This window comes from Pomacea canaliculata, linkage group LG1, assembly GCF_003073045.1.
Source record: "Pomacea canaliculata isolate SZHN2017 linkage group LG1, ASM307304v1, whole genome shotgun sequence".
NCBI lineage: Eukaryota > Metazoa > Mollusca > Gastropoda > Architaenioglossa > Ampullariidae > Pomacea > Pomacea canaliculata.
Genome location: NC_037590.1, coordinates 35,293,522 through 35,314,488, shown reverse-complemented (window position 1 = coordinate 35,314,488; position 20,967 = coordinate 35,293,522). Strand labels below are relative to the sequence as shown.

General features: G+C 40.7%; 2 protein-coding genes across 2 annotated transcripts; both read right to left on the bottom strand.

The window, feature by feature from the left end:
* Positions 1–3: 3 nt before the first annotated feature.
* LOC112572837 lies at positions 4–4,697 on the bottom strand. The gene is made up of 6 exons (XM_025252746.1): positions 4,204–4,697; positions 3,468–3,699; positions 2,731–2,872; positions 675–730; positions 203–370; positions 4–63 (listed from the first exon to the last, which is right to left on the bottom strand). Exons 1-5 carry the CDS (start codon positions 4,672–4,674, stop codon positions 330–332), a joined length of 942 nt encoding a protein of 313 aa, XP_025108531.1. The 5' UTR covers positions 4,675–4,697; the 3' UTR covers positions 4–63; positions 203–329.
* Positions 4,698–6,766: 2,069 nt separating this feature from the next.
* LOC112572829 (WD repeat-containing protein 87-like) lies at positions 6,767–20,879 on the bottom strand. Its single transcript, XM_025252734.1, has 23 exons — positions 20,769–20,879; positions 20,052–20,333; positions 19,394–19,542; positions 18,598–18,649; positions 18,274–18,377; positions 17,724–17,805; positions 17,174–17,230; positions 15,942–16,025; positions 15,479–15,537; positions 15,164–15,221; positions 14,803–14,866; positions 14,095–14,183; positions 13,237–13,353; positions 12,470–12,568; positions 11,528–11,602; positions 11,180–11,246; positions 10,658–10,758; positions 10,144–10,209; positions 9,338–9,568; positions 8,649–8,722; positions 8,285–8,388; positions 7,784–7,852; positions 6,767–6,839 (listed from the first exon to the last, which is right to left on the bottom strand). Exons 2-21 carry the CDS (start codon positions 20,253–20,255, stop codon positions 8,334–8,336), a joined length of 1,887 nt encoding a protein of 628 aa, XP_025108519.1. The 5' UTR covers positions 20,256–20,333; positions 20,769–20,879; the 3' UTR covers positions 6,767–6,839; positions 7,784–7,852; positions 8,285–8,333.
* Positions 20,880–20,967: the final 88 nt, after the last annotated feature.

The window sequence follows — 20,967 nt, the reverse complement described above, 5'->3', positions numbered from 1 at the left end:
TACCGTCTGTTCTGCTTGTGGTCTCGGTGTCTCGGCTTCCTCCAGTGCATCGACTATAGCAGCCTAAACCAGAACCAAATCATTGCTATGACGACTTAGACAAACGCTTATTCCCTTCTCTCTCATGCACGTCTCCACTCATGCAAGCAGGCACACGAGAGAATTGGATGACCGTCTTGCGTATCAGGCCTACACAACTTACCGCTTTTTCATTCAAGCAGTCCTCGACGGTTGGAGGCGGACTTGGAGGTAGATGAACCTCTTTCTTGAACACAGAGTTGGGCAGTTCCACAGCTTTCATCTTGCGTTGTATCTATTCAAACCCATCTTCATCGACATAACGGGGATTCGTCTATCTCACTGTCGCCACCTTAAATACAAAATACACTAGTTTTAGGAGGAAATTTTTAGACAGCCAGAGAAATCTGGTTTTGTCTTCCGATAGTCAAATCATGGTCTCAGTTGGGATTAAGGGGAACGGAGTTTTTGTTAGGATTTATTTCTTTACTTCAAATCAATGAAAACAATGGAAAATGGAAAAACAATAAGACGAAGAATAAGAGGGAGGAAAGAGGAAAGGAAGCAAAAGGAAAAAAAGGTGTGTGTGTGTGGGGGGAGGGGGGACAACAAAAGGCTAATTGACCGACAGGCAAAGAAAGGTTTCCATATATTACTTAGAGGTTGTTTCTCCGAGGTAGTCTTTTTGAAGGATCCGCTTCTAAAAACAGAGCTGTAAGACACAGATAACAAATAATAAATGCAGACTGAAAGAAGAATATTGCATGTGAACTCAAAAAGAGAAAAACTCAGACAGTGCCAAAGCTGCAAACATTTCTTAAATCAAAGAAAATCGCTAATAAAAGCTCGACAAACTAAAAATAAACTGAATGAAACGATTTTTGCCGAAACGTGGAAATTGTTCCGACAGAAAAGGAAAAACAGTGCAACAGTATATACATTGAAATTCAATGTTATTGTTTGTAACCTATCCTTTGTCATATCAGAAAAAACTGACAACTCGTCATGCTGACCGTTTACACCCCTGTTTAGCTTTGGTTCTAAAATTTTACACCATCTCTAAGTCTAGGATACCAAAGAAACCCACTTATTCGACGATCCCTAAAGGTAAAGACATTGAAGTTAATTTGGGCTGATGGTTTCAAAACTACACAAAGTTGTATTTTAGACACGTAAACAGTTGTTTGTCAACCCCAAATTTTTAGCGCAAACGATTTACGATGTTAGTATTAAGCCCACCTTGTAATTTCCATTGCCTTTTCATCTCAGTTGTCTCTTAACTAACAGATCCTTACAAGTGTGAACCTGGTTCAGAAGGATCGGCAATTAGCGTCGATCCCATTCTAAGTACAATGATGTACACTCCTAAACCCGGTTCAACTACAGAGGTTCACCAACTAGGTTCACATGGAAATGGTTCCGCCACGTGATGTGAAAACCTATCGTCCGCTAGTTAATTGTCTGAGCTTTCGTGTCAATATAGATAAACAAATATGTGAAACAGAACCAGAAACGTGATTAGATTACAGTGTAAGGTATCTGATTACCTACAGACTTGCTGTTCCCGCCGTTAAGCCATGTCTTGATTAAGAATGGCGATCTGTCCATTTCTCAACTCAGTTCTTTGGAGATCAAGGTTTGGGTTTTCATTTTTACAAAGCCAGCGTTTTGTTGGGCGGTTCTACTTGCACAGTCAACATGCAAGCGGTCCCAAATGTACGCGAACGAGTAGTTGAGCAAGTCTTGAGATATTTAAACAATTAACTGAAAGTCGTGGAAAGGTTGTCGCTACTGTTAGCTCCTACCCTATTTTAACTTCCTTCACCTCTTTGAACACAATGCTGTAATGATCGACGACCATAAACTACATACATTGTCGTAGCCTATATACCATTTTTGTTTATTAACCTGAACATAGCTTAAGATCATAATCGAACCAGAGTTTCAGGCGCCTATTCCTTTCTAGTCAATCAAGAAACTATAGGATCGACATTGATCGCTGATCCTATTGAAACAGGATTCAGTATGATATCCAGCTTAAAGGTCAACACGAGCACTCAGTGAAAAAATCTCTGGAAATACCGCATAATGTATCATAAAACATATTCCTGTGGTATTCTATGACGAAAAGGCACGAGAAATATTATATTAATGTATTTCTCTTACTCACACCTGGAATTGTCACTAAAACAAAAAGTGAAAAAAGGAAAGTATTTCTAAAAATAGCGTCATCTGCATGAACTGAATTCGAAGAGGAAAGATGCCATCCTCGGTAAAAGAAAATAGAATGGGACACGATGTGCTGTTGCTGAATGTTTTCTTCGACGCCCAGATGAAGTTAGTTTGTATTCATTGTCATTTCCTAAAGATACTAGCTATAAAAGCAAGTGGAGTAACATTGCATGTATATACAGATCTCTCCTGTGTTCAAACGTGCCCTGCGAACTTCGTCCCCACACCATATTCAAAATTTGCTTAAAACATATCAAAAGCTATTTTTTCCAGTCACTTAAACAGGCAAATCTCTGAATTTCTGTAAAACGAGAGATCTTATTATTTTAAAAATTAACGTAATCTGATCATAAATGTTGCACTCGTGTTGCCCTTTAAGACCTGGCTTGAGGGATTTTTGCGACATTTTGCCGGAACCCAGGTAGGTGGCGACGCCACAGTGATACGCAGATGCTCGAAACGAACTTTATCTGCTCTGACCTGTCTATTGGCCGTCTACTGAAAAGAAGCTCGCGGAAGATGTTGGCTATTTTCAAGGAGACAACGACGCCATGCTGTTTCAGGAATTCTCTTAACGTCTGGAGACCTCGGAAAGTAAATCCACTGCGTGCGGCCCTCTTTCCTACACACCGAAGGAAAAAGCAGAAAGATGTGACAATAGTGAAATAGCTTTTAAACAGCCCTTAAAAATAATAAAATACAAAGCGCTTAAGATCAGTAAAACCAAAGACTGTGCATAACTTGTACTGCTGGCAGTCTGCTAATCACGCGGAGTGATAAACTGTCAAATTTCTGACAAACATCCGCAACCACAGTAAAGTTATTGCGGGATTGCATCGCACCAAACATTCTTGACCTCTGCAATATATTTACCATTCGCTATTGCTTAATTGCTTATCTATTTTTCAGCAAAACGTTGACGACTTCCAACAGACTATCAAGCTTGGGATTTTCTCGAATTGTCTTCGTGTTGACTCCTTCGCTCAAGTATTGTTCCAGAAGTTAACGTGGAAGATTCGTCTGCCAGTAGTCCATTTATGTACGGTTTGTATGAACTTTTCAGAATTACATTTTGTTGTCTCTAAAACTACTTAATGTGGACAGAAGGTTACTACTAACAGAAAGCGTTCATAAAATTTTAAATGTCCAAATGATTAAGGGCAATACACACATGCACAGCTGGTGTTACTATTATTTTACTCTAATTTGTTTCTCACTGGTCGGTAACGAAGACGTAGAAACGAATAATCCACTTTCATCCTCTGGCTCCCTCACTATTTCGGCCTCGTCGGAGGAACTGGAGGAGTCGCTGGATTCCTCCAAATGACTTTGCTTTCCCCTTTCCATAAAGACTTTCAGCAGCTGCAATGGGTTCTTGTCATCGCGGAGAATGTTGTAGTGGGTTGGTACGAGGTTTTTAGAGTCCAGCATAACAGCCTGTGGGTTGGCCTGCACGACACCGCAATGAAAGGTGAAGAAACATGCGTACAGGCGGTGTATCTGCTTTGTAACGGAAGTTACGAAGCAGCAGCGCATCAAAGGTTTATTTTACTTTTGCTCAGTACCTTAAAGCCCTAGCAACCCCTTTGTAGTCAGAGCTGTAGATCATTAGTGGGACTAGATGTGAGTGGGGAACCTCTCGATAAAAAAGATCTTGTAGGTCTACGTCTGTTTCTGATCCATAACTAACCCTGGGATAATCTTACCTCTATTACAATTTCTGGTCAAAAGGGTCTGCTCATGGCATTGCAGAAAAGCTGTGTAGCTCGAAGTCCAAGATTTGAATGAATTAAGGCCATTAGAGATGTTGACCCATTACTGAATAGAACGAATAAACTTCATACTTCCCCACACCTTTCCAAACGTCTATCCATGCACACCTCCATCACTCCCTTTTACACACGCTCTCTCCCTCTCTCTCTCTCTCACACACACAGAGTAGGAAACACATACCTCTTGTACTGTGTCAATATTAGTATCATCACCTTCGTGAAGTTTCCAAGGTTGTTGTTCGAGTGCTTTCGAGTCCTTGTGCTTGTGTTTGTCCAATGACATTTCTGTACTACGACGTGTTTTCCTGTCCCAAAGGTTTTTCGCGGCCACCCTTGCTGTTTCGATCTTTGCCTCTATAGATTTTCTCACTTTTCTGTCCTTCTTCTCTTCTTTTATGAAACGCTTGATGTCCTTCATAATATTGGTAAGACCCTTAGCATGGCTCCTTTTTTCGTTAGGGTTCGTCTCCAAACTCAACCAGAGTTGGCTCTCTTCCCTCTGCGACGCCAATGATCGCCCTGATTGCTTCCGGCTGTTTATCAGTCCTTCTAGGCTGTCGGCAGGATGGGCTTTGACCACGACTTTAGGCATAGTAAACTTTCGCGCGTGAAAGATAGTGTACGACATGGATTCGTGCACTGCCTTCGCCATCTTTGTCTCGTGAAAGGCGTCCTCAGATGGCCTAGTGGGCAGCACCACGCTGATGTTGCGCCGCTGTTTGTGCGCGGTGCTGGACACGGGGCGCTGGCTGCGGAACACGGTTACCGGCATGTTCAGGAACTCCCGCTTGCCTCGCGGCGTGTCCCAGCTCATGCACCATCTCTCCGATGTCACTGGCACTTTTGGCAGCCCGACTCTGGTTTCGCAAGCAGTGCGGAATGGCGCTTTTTGGCATGACGGCTGGATTGATCCTGTGAAAGGAGAGAAAGAGAGAACGAGCCCATGTGAGTGGTTGCGGGACGATTCCTACAGCGCCAGCAATTGGCTGGGACAAGGATAGTCGGACGACCGATAATCTCACGTTTACAAAGCGTTTCGACCCGGCCGGGGGTCTTGTTAATTGGACCATTTACCAATTCAAGCAAGTTGTGCACGGAACGACCAATGAGAGAGCTGTGTGCTTATTAGCCAATAATGACAAGAACATTACATTTAAAAAAAATTAATAAATAACTAAAGCTTCACACAGATATCACTTGTTAATTTCTAAAGAGTAAAACACGATAAAGAGGACTATGTCAAAGTTTATTTATTTTCGTAGTTGAATAAATGACGGATGTACTACAGCTGACGTCTAGTAATGGTCGAATAACTCGCCGAATCAGCAAACGGTTCAATCGACCGATAACCACATAGTCTATGGGTCGAACTGTAGCCACATGAGGATAGGATAAATGAAATTTTCATGCTGTTTAGAATGAAAAAAATGATAAAGGAACAAAAACCAGCAAAGATAGAGCGTGATTAAAAAAAAAAAGGTTTTTGAACTGAGGACTGTAAAAAAGTTAGTGAAATGTCAGCTTACACGGAGTGCAGGGATACATACCACGATGAAACTCCTTCTTTAAACTTTAGTGGCGGCTCCTTGTGTTCATCCTAAGAGAACACAGAACAGCAGAACAAGATTATCCAAGCCGGCAAGCTAATCCTCCTGAGAAGCCGATAACCGAGAGGTTAAAGCACTGGCGCCCTAACCCGAAGGCACGACAGTTCGATACTCTATGAGCACAAGGAACTTTCCCTAGTTGACACAGCTGTAGGGGATGAGTACCTGACTCCATAGAGCATCGGAGAACAAAACGCAGCGAGAGAGAAGATAGGCACAACAGTCAACAAAAAAACTAGCCCCGAGAAATATGCTGCCCCTTACACCTCACTTAGCCCACCCAAAGACCTAACAAAAGGTTTAAAAAAACAAACAACCACAAACATGTCCATGTAGAGGCGCGACAGACAGCTGAAAACATGGTTCGACATGCATCGCCAACAAGAGGAGAAAGTTCAGTAGTGTCGTTTTTGTTGGAACAGTTTTCGTGCAAACGGCCCGGATTCAAGAATCACAGTCTCTGTTCGATGTGTCCTAACGGTGTCCTCGTAGTGGTGCTGTGTTGTAACGACATTCCGATACCTACATCAGCCTCTGCCATGTGCAGGGACACATACCGCGCACAGTCTACGTTACTATATAGCGCATAGAGATGAGCTTTACTATGACACACAGTCAATACCTCTACAAAACCTAAAGTGTTCTTTTGTATAATTTAACACATGCACACACGCTTCTGTGAATAAGGAAAAAATGTATTACTTCGAAATTTCTTGTAATCAAATCCTCCAATCTATGCCTTGGAAGATATTTTTCGACCTGACAGAGTCTGAAAAAAAAATATTCTGAGCTTAAGCCATACATGATCCGCAGATAACACTGCGTATTAAATATATAGTAGAATGATTTAGTGACTTTACGAATGCAGTTAAGCTTGCACAATTATTGCGCATACCGGTGTCTTGAAAGTTAAAAACAAACAAACAAAAACAAAAAACAAAATTTTGTGATTTAGGATTTATTGTCCACTGTGAACACTTAGAAACTGCATATGAAAAGACGCCATCGCTACCATTATCTTTAATACTTTTTTTGAAAACTCAAAGAAATCCATTAAATATTACGCAAATAAATGAATCCAACATTTTACTTACATGATGACGTTCTCTTTCCCAACCAGCAGGTCTCCCCTATTACTGACAAAACATAGGCTTAGGAGAGGTACAAAGTAAACCAGCTCCCTTACCAGCTGGAAGTCGTTGCCCCAAATCTGAAACATTATACTTGTCCAATAACGACAGCATCTTTGTAATATAACACTTCATGCTTAGAATTCATATTTTATATTCATGGGAAGGGGTTGAAGGCTCCAAGTACAATGTGCATTTTGACAAAATTTGTGGTCCAAGTTAAAATTTTTTAGTATCTTAATACACTTCATCCAACAGACTTAAAAAGCCTAATTTTAATTACTTCTTACTAATACATGATACTTTAAGGTACATTCTAACACAAGAAATGGAACACAAATACATTTATAACTCATATCGTTTTCTTTCTGTTTGTTTAGTAACTTCATTATTCAATGCGCTGTCAAATTGTACGTCCACTCGGTTAGTCTCTTGGAGCCATTCCCATCATCAGAGTTTGGGATTTTGTTCTCTTTGTCAATTAGGAGCTTGGGAACAGAACCAACATCCAGAAACGGCATCTTCAATTTTTTCACGAACAGTCAAAGAAAGATGTCGCATGTAACACGCGGCAAGGCTGATTTGAGAATTTAAAATGGCGGACAATTCCCAACATCTTTCAAACATTTAAATGATCGGATACGAAACAGAAGTAATAGTATAAATTTTAAGTCGCCCTCACAAAAACGGGGCCATATATATACATTCGAAAACCGCATTTCCAAAGGCCTGCTTCCACCAACGCACATTACTGTTCAACCGTCAGAAAACAGTCGTTAAGATTTGTGTCAGAACTACTTCACAATTTATATAATTATATTAAAAGAAATATTCAAATTGCATTATTATTTAAATAATGTCACTGGAGACAACATAAAGACAGCTGATTTTATTTCAGGTACTAAACATATACGAGCTACAGTGCTTAATAAAATAAAAAGAATCCATTCTTCAACTTACTCATCTGATTTTTTTTAGCCACAAATGATATGGAAGACAATGTGTTTTTGCAAAGTCAACCCACCTTCACAGTTCCGTCTAGACTGGAGGTTGCGAAAATTCCAACCAGCGGACACTTGTCTAGAGCTGTTATCTATGAACAAAGCACATCCACATTGTAAAATATTTCTTAATTTGTCATTCGGTGCGTAGGTGCGTGCGTGCGTGCATGCTTGGGGTGAAGGGAACAGAGTAAGCATACAATGTTTTCTTCACTAAACGTCGTCGTCGTCATCATCATCATTATCCATCCATCATCCATATCCCCATCCTCCTCATCATCAATAATCCTTATAATAATTGTTGTCGCCAAAAGAATCAGACACTGGCACTGATCTACATTTTCGTCACCGAGAAGAACAAGACCTTTCTTGTGTAACTGCTCTACTCTCCAGCGGCCATAGTTACGACGCGAGACTAAGTCGTTTCCCCAAGGCGAAAATGTGGAACTCAAGGAAAAGCTCTTATTTTCGTAATAACAATGTTTTTCCCAGCCCGGACCCTGTTTCACTTGACCGAGTCTCACCTGATCGGTGTGGTCATAATCAGAGGTGTGCTTCAGATGGGAAACTTTCTTAGTGGTGAGGGCTGTCATTAAACAGGTGACAGATATCGAACATGGCCATTGTCCTGCATACAAGAAACCTTTATTTCTGAGAAAGATGTTCACTTTGGATTCTTGACAGTGTATTTTTCATATCTATTTATTATCTTTAAATACAATTTTAAGGGCGTGAACACTATTACACTTCTGCGCTTGCAATTTAGCCAGTGTGTGCGTGTACGTGCGGTTGCTGTGTTGAGTAAAAGTGATAAGCTAGTAGATCAAGAGACATGACAAAGACAGAAAAAGAATAAAAGGCTGCACAGCGACACAAAACAGTGCCAACCTTTGATCATCGTACACAGCAAAGATGCGTTCAGAAGTCCCCGACAGTCGTTTTGGAGTCATTTCGCATCGAATCTGCGCACAAGTGGGGAAACACTAAGCTAAGGGATTTCAGACAGGCCACGAACTAAAATGCGAGAACCATTTAAACCTCACAGCATGCCACCTTCAATGCAGAAAGCATGGACTGAGCCCTATTCATTACTGCACCGGCTCTCTCGGAAATAACTTTTAGAACGTAATTTAAAAACAAATCATGGCAGATGGCAACACAAACATATTTTTATTGCTGTCTGTTACAACATGCAATGGGAGAAAGGGAGAAGCCGCTCGCAGAGAAAAGGTTAGTCACATTTCGCAGTAAAAACAAAACAGAGATCGTCTGGCCTACAGATCGTGGTTTTAAGGATCGTCATTATAAGAACATTCTTTGATTAACCACCCTGAATATAGACAAGTTTTGGATTCATGTTGGCGATGACAACAGGCTGCATGGTTACCCTTGGTGAGACTGACCAATACAAAATCTAGACACCTGTTTGGGACTGTAGAAACTATGCTAACATCCTTGACCTGTACACTGAGTGTGCCGCAGTGAACGTGGCTAAATAGTTTTTAAAAAGTACGCGATAAAGTGTGTCATGGTGGGCAAGCCTTCCCACCTGTACTATGACGTGCAGAATTTCTCACCTTTGCCAGGATGTGGAATGCTAATTCCGGTCCGTGTTCGGTGAAATAACACCTGAGGTACCAGAGTTTGACGGTGTTATCAGAGCCCGCTGATAGAATATATCGGCAAGTAGTATACTGCACCTGTTCTTCCAAAGATACCTCAGCCACTGACTCCAGACAGTAGACACAGCCCAGGTGAGCTTGTACAGGAGCGGGCAAAGTGAAGGACTCAGACTCCAAAACCGATATCTGCAGCCAAACAACAACAACAACAACAACAACAACAACAACAACAACAACAACAACAACAACAACAACAACAACAACAACAACATCATCATCATCTGTGGGCCATCACCTTAAATTCTGTCAACGCGAAGGACAGCCGCAACAGGTATATTTTCCAAACAAGTTTTGGTTTAAGAAACGTTTTCTACATTTGTTTTGTCAAAGTCGATGTTTTTGAGTGAACTCTGGTTCAAGCTTTGCATTAGGAATAGGAGGAACGGGAGGAGATAATAACAATAAAAACAAAAAACGTGTGATTGATATAGCGCATCATCACGCCCACGAACAAGCATGCTGCAAGTAGGCGACTTGGGCAGAACATGAAAGACAGAAGGATAAACAACTATGCAGGCAAACAATAAAAGACAAGGGGAATCAGGGTGCAAACAGTAAGGATAAATAGTATTATAAATTTGCAGAGGAAAGACAAATAGGCGGACCAGTCAATTGACTATAATCACATGATGCATAGATGGGTAGATGGCAGATATGGAAGGAAAAAGAGTTTCGCTGTTTTGCCGCATATTACACTCTACCTGGCCGTTGCACAGTCCAAGAAGGATCAATTCATCCTTGATTTCGGCACCTCCCGTCTGGATCACCTGGTTAAAGCCAAACAGATTGCCCATTTGATAGGACAATAAAAGACATTTTAAAGCTAGCGACTGTCCAAGCGAAACAGATGTGGGAATGGTCTACCCATAGAAAGAATGCAACACTCTTCTAAAGCGAAAAAGGGCTTGCAAGCAAAAAGGTTTGTTGACAACCACAAACTTGTATTTTTGGACTGCCTGCAGACGAGTTTTTGCAGTTAAATACTAAAACGAGGTTGGTGTATACAAAACTTCTGGTTTAGTCACATTCATTGTTTAGGCTCGCCGTGACTAACAGCGGATAACTTTTCAAAGAGGCTGGGCTTTGGTCTCGGCAGACAGACAGCAGTCCATCTATACAAGTCGGTCTTGAAAACGAAATGTCTTTGTATGCGTGTGTGTCCTGGTGAACAGAACACTGACTAGATGTGAAAGCTGCAAAGACTCATGCACGCACCAAAAAGATGCTGATAAGGCAGTAGACTGTTTCGTCGACGTTGACAGATTCGTGTACTTCAACTGCTTGGAAAGGCGAAGTCGTGCAGCCGACCTCCAGGACTGAAAGCCAAAGCGAAATGCACCACTGATGACTTAATGGTCACATGCACTACTCTTACTGATAACATCTGAGACTCGCGATTTGAGATTTAAAGAAAAACAAGAACAAGTTGGTTTTTGAAGACATCAGTCCTGAGTGGTGTTACTGTCCCGTCGCTTAAATCTTCATCGCTTTCTCACAACGAGTATGCCTAGAGGGGCGCCTTTGCCGTTGCAGTACACAACTTTTGCTATCTGTCGCGAATCTCAAACTCTCTGATAGGTCGTCATTAACTGTAGAATGAGTAAACGAGTAACTGAACCTTCTATACTGTTGCACGAAGATTCTGTCTTCTGCTAAGGATAGTAACGAATGGAAGGGAGCGCATCCAACATGCACGTGTAATCAGCAACAACTTCACTTTTTTTGCAGTTTACTTACTGGACCCACTTTTAAGAAGCATGTATATGTTCCTTCGAAACGCGCTGTAAACAAACACGTCGATTTTCTGAAAGATCAACAAAATTATCTGCTCTCTTTCTGCACACAGTTGTTTAAAACGGTAACAAAATGCGTGCACTGATACGATTAGGTCTACCAAGAAAATAAGCTAGGGTATCTAGGATTTAACTTTTGTTTCGGAACAAAATGTTGTTTCTTGAATTTAAAAAAAGTAAAGTAATAAGGTTAGAAAAAAAGTAAACAAATTAAGGAGCAATAAGGCTTCATATTACATAACGAAGCATTCGAGGAAAATAAAACCCCCCACCCCCGCAACTGAAGAGTTACCTCTAAGGATATGACGGGATACATAAATCCTAAAGGCGAGCCGGTTACTGGACTTAAGAACTTCATCCCTCCATCCTGCACACAAAAATTATTACATATATGCCTCTAAGAAACATGATCATGAGAGAAAGATGAGCAATAAATCCTGCAGCATCCTAAGCGACAGAAGTCGCATTTCACTGTCCTGCTGTAGCCTACCGCATTAGAAATACTCCCAGAACTGTATGACTTAGAAAAAGGTGAACACATTAACTACCTGATTATAAAATGCATCACACTTTTTTTTCAGAAATCCTTCAAGTGAGCATCACATTTATAAGATCACCTTGAAATTCTTTTTACAGAAAGGCAAGCCGGTGATTACAATACGTTCTAGGCCTGCATACACACGGTTACTATATTAGCTGGATCTTTTGAAGCTACCACAAATCCCCGTATTGCCTTCAAGAAATCCCCTTCCACCCACAAACACAAACGCATGCATGTACTCTACTACGAAGACAAAGCAGCTAGTGATACTAATACTTCATAGAGTAAAATATGCTCCTCAATTTCCAGTAGGAAACAAGAAAACGATAAACTACGTTACAAAGTCAAAATCATCCACCCGTAATTATAATCTGTACATACAGGTATCAGATTACTCATTTTTATTTGTAGTCGCGTTAATGGGTCCCTATCCCCTCTGTTGCTGTCCTTCAGATTTTCTATTCATAATAAGTCGAAATTTATTAAGCGCAATATCTCAGCCAAAGGCGGACTACCAGAGCCAAGAGCCGAAAATATGAGAGAGTAACCAGCGGCATGCAACATTCGTGGCTGTGTAGTAGCTGCAAACATCACAGAAAGCTCGACAGGCGGAGCTTTGTTGGGCGCTAGATGTAGGAAAGTAAATAAATAAATCAGAATGTCAATGTTACCAACTGGCTTGTTCACACATACCATAGTGGTGACCATGATCCGGTTAGGATGCTCTCCATGTCCCATCAAGCGCTGCAAGTGGAGAACCTCAGACTCCAAGGAACTGAATTGTATGTAAAACTGTGAAACAGGACACCAGCCGGGTCATGGGTTCTTTTAGAAGAAAGAGTGTAACATGTATATTTTCTGATACAAAGTAATTTTTTCATGTCAGGTGAAATAGCATCTTTCCCTTCTGAAAAATGTTTTGGGACAGCATCGTTTTATGACCCCATTTTAATAATATAACGTAGAGGATGAACAAGCAAGGCTCATGTGCATTTTAATCCAATTTTACACAAATATGAATGTTCTTTTCGAGAGAGGACAGCTGCAGGAGCAGGATGCTGCTGCAAGGCACAGGATAAAGTGATATTTATAAATGGGAATGAGAGAGAGAGAGAAAAAGGAAGCGGAGTGGTAAATGAGAGAAGGAAACAAAGGAGAGTATGAAGAGAGAAAAATTGGAGTTGTGGTTTAGAGAAGAAATCAAATAAAAAGTAATGAAGCTACTAACACTAACACAAACATAATAAATGTGTTGGTGTACAATTGCGTACAATAAAATTAAAAATCGTCATTATCCCTAGCAATAGTAGGCTCAATGGGATTATATTTCATCTACAAGCTAAACCATTCTACTCCTACACCCACCTCACATAATGCATTTCACCCACATAGCAGAATTCATTTCGTTCACACTACATGATAGTTCCTTTCGCTCACACCATATAATTCACTTCACCCACATCACAGAATTCATAAATGAAGATCCGGTCAGTGACAAGGCACCACATGGCGACAATTCCAGTATCCCACATCATGCCCAGGCGGCGTACTGTGTCTCCTGTATGCACCTGTCTGAACTGGAAACAGAAAGAGGCCAAGTGCCAGTATTTGCAGCTTGACCTTTGGGACCAGCAAAGTAGGTATGCATTGACCAAGTATTCCACATGGCCTTCCTTATAAGTAACACTGTCCCAGGAATTTTCTTTCTTTTCTCTGGGGCAGAGAAAAACTCTTGAAGACAAACAGACCTCGAAATAAGCTAAAGATTTGACAATGACGCTTTGTCATTTTGAAGGCGAGCCACAGTCAAATGAAATACTTCGGTCCATATTCATTCTCAACAGGACAAAATTTTCTTACCTTTACCAGAATAGTTTATAACCTTTTATCTGATGGTAACATCGAAAAAATTTGAACCAAATTTATAGACAACCATGACTAAATCAGTAAATTTGCAACAAGTGAACTTGAAATGGCGACCTTATTAACAACGAAATAACTAAAGAAGTTCCAGTTTTTGGTTTCAGGTTAAGGTCATAAAACATGGCTTAATTGTTAACTTCATGGAACTAACGATTACAGAAGTACTAACATTAAATCACTGAATATAAAAAGAACTCGCTAAATTAAGAAAAATAAATCTGAAAGCTCATAACTGGAGAAGTTACTGAATTTGAAAAAAAGCTTTCTTTCATGACAACCCTCTAAAAAAAATTGACATTAAAACATTATAAACATTCCGAAAAAGGTCTGCATTGTTCACGACAGCTGGATACCAGCCGTGGAATTATTACGGCAAATAGCGATGTTCTGCTTACCTTGCTGAAGTTATCCATCCGCCAGATGAAAATAATGCCATCTGTGGAGCTTGAGAACAGAAGTGGTTGTCTTGGATGACAACAGACAGCTAAACGAGAAGGTCTGTTAGTTACTGCCTGCAGGCAGCTTCCAAAGACAGAACTTTATGACAGCTTTAACATTTGTTTTGCGGTCAGTCGTTCACAAACTGCGCACAGAATTGTGTACGCATGTGTTCGTGTGTGTGTGTGTGTGGTGCGCGCGGCAAGATTGTGTTATGGCAAGAGTGAGTGTGCGCCCGTATATCTGCGCAAGAGTAAGAATGTCACTTCCTGAGCCTGTTTGGATCTTCGTTATTTGATAGCCAACGAACAGAAATCGGCTTGTATGTGAGGCTGACATCCAGGAAAGAAAATGTATCAAAGTATGTGTGAAAAAGGCGTAGATCCAGAAGTGGGACAAAGGAGGGTCACTACGCTTTCCCGGACATCTAAAAGCGCTTCTCTTTCCCTTTTCTCGGCTACTCTTGACCTGCTCGAAAGGTCAACCGTATCCTACATTCTGCAAGTCCTGTGGTCGAAGAGGTTTGGCATCAACAACCAGCTCAGGGGAATGGCAAATGACCTTCCTGGGACTGCCAACTTTGTGACCTCACCCATACAGAGATTGATAATGCACTGAAGTGGAACCTAGACGAAAGTAGTGTGACAACTGTCTTTCTTTCATACCTGTGATACTTCTTCTGTGGCCTTCCAGCTCTTTTACTTTCGAAAATGAAAACGAAGCCCATATCTATTAAAAAACAGAAAGAGAGAAATAACAAATACATCTCTGCAACATGAAAGGTTTAACATTCACTTTAAGTAGATCTCACACTCATAAAAGCAATTATAATATAGTCAAGCCTTGACAAATTAACTATTATTTATTAAGAGTTTGAAAAAGAAGTACTACATCTAAGGCCAAAAGGAAATACCGTAGGAAATAGAAAAGAAAACAGGCTTTTTTTGTTTGGGGTGGGGAGGAGGAATAAATCTTTTCTACTCTTAGTTTCTCGTAAACTAAACAAAGGTAGCGGAGATGGCTTACCCTGATGATCCCCACTTCGCTGCCAGTTACAATGTACTTGTCCTGGTAAACAGAGCAGCTGAAAACGATTTCAGTACATTCTGCTAGAGCAAAGTAAAAACCACTTTAGCGATATTAATTGTTTCAACATGCGCCTAAGCTAATGAAGCGTTTTTTTGTTTTTTTTTTTGTTTTTTTGTTTTTTTACATTGTCCGCAAAATCATAACAGAAAAGGCTAAAGCAGCAATAAAAACATGCAAACAAATGAACGAGACCAAAAGGTCATTGAAGACAAGGCACTGCATTAGAGAAACAATTTTCAATCTGTAACCTACCAAGAGATATGTGCGAAAGCGTCTTGTGATCCAGTCAGGACAAATTCCTGCTTCATCGTCTGCTTGTAATCACCATCCATCCACCCACCCCAACCACACACTCAAATTAATTCTCTAAATTAGAGATGTCATTTTAAATATAAATTCAGAAAATAAATGTTGACTCTTCAAGATTTCCTTATTAAACCTATAAAAAGACTACGATTAAAAGACTACTCTGGGAAAAGCTCGTGAATAGTAAAATTGGTTTTCTTTGACGCCGCCGCCCCACTGCCACCACCACCACCACCACCACCACCACCACCAACAACAACAACAACAACCCACGAAATGAATGAAGCACCTTTTCAGGCATCAGGGTTAAGGTACGCTATTAGTCAATGTCTAGAGCCAAGCTACCAAAGTACATTACACACCAAGTTCTTAAGGGTAAAAAATACAGAGCAAAGAACAATAAAAGTACCATGTAGTTGATGACGTAGACGCCCGATTCTCCCAAGACGAGCAGCCTGCGCCAGCTGGGGTCAACAAGCACCTGCATAATATACTGACGTCACACACACACACACACACGCACACACACATAAGAACGGAAATATTAATTGTAGAAATATTGGAGACCTGGTCCTAAACGTCATTTAATTTCAGGGTAGTACTTACCTAGTGAGATGGCTTTAGCAGCATCACTACTCGCGCTCTTGATCTCATTATCCAGAGCAAAAGAGGTGCTAGTAAACTCTACAGCAATCCGTCACTATCCAGACTAAAACTACGCTTTATATGAGGGGACCAAGTAACTACATACCCATGCTTTACTTCATTGTCAATAACAAAACAGTTTCTGTTATAGTGATCATCGCACTGTCCAGAACAGATTAGTACCTGGTGCGCCTGATCAGCCTCGAGCTCGCTGTCCCAAACAGTCCCAAGACGAGAGACCCTAAGATTCTTCTTTGAAACGCTGACAGGTCAGTTACGTTTTCCAGCTAAGCTATCGAGCCACCCCAGTGAAATAGCTCATCACTCCTCTAGCAAGATCCCCGATAAGACAATTAATACGAAATTCTATGCATACACACATAAAATTACCCTGTTACCTAGCAAAAACCAGCCGGCGTGCAAGTCATGTTATCTTTAAGCTTGGCCACTTGATTGACCCCGCGTAGATGTCATACTGCGTGATAGTATACCGACTTTATCCTGACTTTCATCAAAACAGCTATCGTTTTTTCCAGAGTAGACATAACAATCATTCTTCCCCTCCCACGGCTATCTCCCAAACTGGTTGCGGTAGTGTCCCAGACCCGAACAACTACCTGTTATCTATATACAAGAGAAGGGGAGGGGGAATGGTGTTTTACGCCGGGCCAGCAAGTAAGGCTATGTTATAGCAAGGCAGCCAGCCCTGTAAACAGATGCCAGAAAGAAAAAAACCACACACACACAAAACAACCAAAACAGCGCGCTCGAGACGAGAGCTGAACCCAGGACAACAAACCTTCACCGTATTAGTGACAGGCGCTAACCGTTGCGCCACCGGGCCGTCCAGATACAAGAGAGAGAGGCAGGAAGAGACAGCGAGACACAGACACGAACGGACGGACAGGGAGAAAAAGGGGGTGCTGGAGTGGGAGAAAGAAGAACCACCAGTAATGAAAGATACGATTCTTTCTTTCATGAGTAGAAATATGTTACCTCGTTCTTTGCCATAGTTGTTTTTATATTTCCGGTTTTTTCTATCGTCACACAAACCTGAAAGAAAAGCATTTTGTAAAAACCTCTTGAAAATAATTATTACAGGAATTAATGAATAAATGAAAATTCTCTTTTCAGAAGGCGTGGATACATTTTTATTTTTATGATGTTTCAGCGATGAATATTTTTTTTCACGAGTGTTTCTCCGAGCTTCACTTTACAGGTAGTCCTGACCTGTGTAATCACGTATCATTAATCGTCAAGCTGTTCTATATCTACTTAGATACTTATAAGATATTTGTCCACAGCGTACCCTTTCCCTGCTGTCAATGCCATGCACACTTCGCATTGACAAGTGAGATGTTTTTTAAGTACCCCAAAAGCACTGCGGGGTTTTTCCCCCATTGGGAGTACGAAGTGTTGACACCTGGTAGAAACCACTTGCACCATTAATGCCAATTAGGTCTCTTTAAAAAAAACAACAACCAACAATTCAATCAGAAAGAATGAGATGAGGATAGAAGAAGTTAAAACAGGATTATATACATACCTCTATTCCAGATAAGCTGTAGTATTTCAGCAGCCCGATGCCTGCAGCTATGATTTGTTTGGTTTCTTTGATGTAGGTTAGGCTGGATGAAAATAGTTCTTAAATGGACTTCATTAAATTTCATTGCATGGGTTTTACAAAATTTGTTTTAAAAAAACTGTAATGCATTAATAAAAAGTAAAAAAAGTTTTTGACATGCATCAGGCTTCCACTAAACTCAAACTGTACTAAAACAATGATTAAATACTTTATATCAAATTATATTCATACATATACAATTCAGTTTTAGCACGAGCGGACAGTGTCACTCTCTTATGTAGATGTAGTTGTTCTGGTAGTACAATCGAAACTTCTGACAATTTTAAACTGTACACCTCTGGAAAGATAGAGGCAGAAGAAAGGACAGAAATAAAACGATAAAAGATAATGTGCGCCCATGTGTCGGGGAGGATATGTGATGCAAATCTGAGAAAAGAAATTACTGCCTTAAAGGGACACCCAATCGCGACAGTGACCTCATTGTAAAGAAGGTAAAGAAAGATAAACTGACCACTGAGCGTTGTAAAGATGCTCTACTCTCCTAGCTTCCTTGATGCAGCCCTGAGACAACACCAGAATGACCAGCAAGTTCTCCAGCGTCAGGCACACAAAAACCTATTTGTGCGTCAGGGAAAGACATCGACAAAATCAGGATGTGACACTAGATACGTATGTGTGTGTGTGTGCGCGTATGTGAGTTCATCCACTTAATACAGTTTCACACACCAGTCAAGCAGGCATGCAGGTATGTGCGCCCACGATTACATACGCATTCTCACGAATCAACATATAAGCCCACGATTACATATATATTTTTGAAAAAAAGAGCTCTCACCCTGATTTCTACAATATAGAAGAAGATGGATATGATATAAGGAAACTTGAGTCTGAAATGAGATCGAGGCTCAAAGCTGTTACTCGAAAAAAAAAAAAGTTCTCAACATTTATGCAGTATAACTGTTATTCCCAACTCTCTCCCAACCTCCACTTCATGCGTGCTATAAATTGCAGGTTATAAATAATTCATAATGCATCTCTCATGTGCATCATCTTATTATCATGTACAGGTAAACATTGGAATATATACAACTTATTAACACGTTTCACAAAAATAGCTGTCTGCTGACACAGGCGCCAGAAGAAGTGAAAAAGGAAGAGAGAAAATAGGTGAATACTGACATACGGCTATTTACTTGAAAGATGACGTATACAGTGAATTAATTAAACGACTGATACATATTACAGAGTAGCTGACGCAATGATTCAAGGTAGGTAACACGAATGTTCGCTGATCCACATAATCGACACCACAGAGGTTCTCACTTTCAGCAGGAAGGAGTTTGAATTTCTGACGTCATTTCCTCTTGCCAGAATATAATTATGATAAAAATACCTATCGAATTTTGTTGTGGTTCTACGTATGCCAAAATTCTTTGTTTTTTTAAATCATTAGAAACCAAGGCAGATAATATTACGATGGCGGAAAGTTTGCTACTCAAGTGTGCCTTAATGCCAAAATGGCGCATCTAGTGTTGTCTCGGCTACATTAACATACTCCTTGGTCTCGGCAAGCCAACAATACACGAACTGAAACCCCTCTGTAAAATCGGGGCGAAAGAGTGCGGACTCACAAATCAGTCTCGCATTTTCGGCCGTTCGCCTTCAAAGTCCAACGTGTGACTGTCGTAGAGAAGCCGGTACAGAGGATGACATCAACGCCTGAAAACTGCACTTGCGCTACATCTTTCACGTGACATTGCGACTTCAGGATTCGTGTCACCTGCAGCAGGCACGACAAGACGTCAGCAAGGTCACAGTTGTGTTTTCTCTCTCTCTCACGCACAAACACTGGAACAACTTTCGTTTGGGAGGGCTAGGGACGACAAATTAAGGTTGTTTTGCAGGCCATAACATCCAACTCAAACCCATATAAAGGATTTATGGGGCTGGTGATGGTATAAGAAATTAGGATTCAGGTCAGAGTTAGCATTAGACATATCTAAGAGCCATAAACTTAGACTGTCTTAGAGCTTTCTATGTTTTGTGGAAAAGCGCCAAGGAGTCCCGAGCCTTCTCAAACAATTTAAAAGTTGTCCCCCAGACACGGACGCATCCAATCTTCCCCTCCCACCACGACAATCCCAAAGTTGACTGTTTGAATTTCAGGTCATGCCAACAGCTAAAGCTATATCGCCGACAACCCCATATACCTGATCGAACATAGCCCCGTTGCAGTTCTCGTACAACACAAGGTTGTACTCGTCATCTCAACGATTTCCAGGCACCCACCTGCAGGGTATCCTCCAAATATATAGAGAACTCTTTCTCTGGGAGAAAAGGGTTCACTTGTTTGAGCTTCTCTCGGACTTTTTCCCAGCTGCGAATGAGGTCCCAGCGGTCACTGGCCAGCACTAACTTGTATGCATACTTACTCTTAGCGCGTTTTTTGCGAGCAACGCCCCCCTTCTCGACCGTCCTTAACTCAACTGCCATGTCTGTCGTGATCGTAGTGAGAGGGGTGGGCAGTTAATCTCGAACAAATAAGTACGATTTGGGCAAGTCGCACAAATTCTGAATCGGAGAAAAAAAAAAAATTAAAAACACAATCAGTGAAGCAGACTAACGAAGAGTGTAAACTTCACAACTTCTTCTTTTAGATCGAACTACATGCATATGGTTAAACGTAAACTTGATGATGTTGTACATGAGAGGTGATTTTAATTCATCCTTTTGTGTGTGTTTGCGCGCACACATTTCTTTTTGAGAATACCAAAAAAAAACAAAAAAAAAAAAAAAAAACAACAACAACAAACAAAAAACAGACAAAAACAAATGTATTGTGCACTGTGTACTCTTTTTCATTTAAACACTGTTTTTTTTTTAAATTCTCAAGACGTGCTCATGTTACCTTGTTCATTCAATTTAAAAGAAAAGCATACACATGTGCATACTAATAAATAAGATCTGCTTCCAAAAAAATTTAAAAGATTATATATATATACACACCAATAATTCGCACTCATTCGTTATATCTGCGCCAGACCTCAAGTAGGAAATATGTTGCTGATTTCTGAAAATGGACAGCGAAGTTCAAAAACATATACTCACAGTAAACGTCAAACGAGGAAAGCAAATAAGTCGTACGTGATGACGTCATTTGTATGCGTCATCGTCCATGCTCGGTCATGTGCTTGTGTGCGTGTGT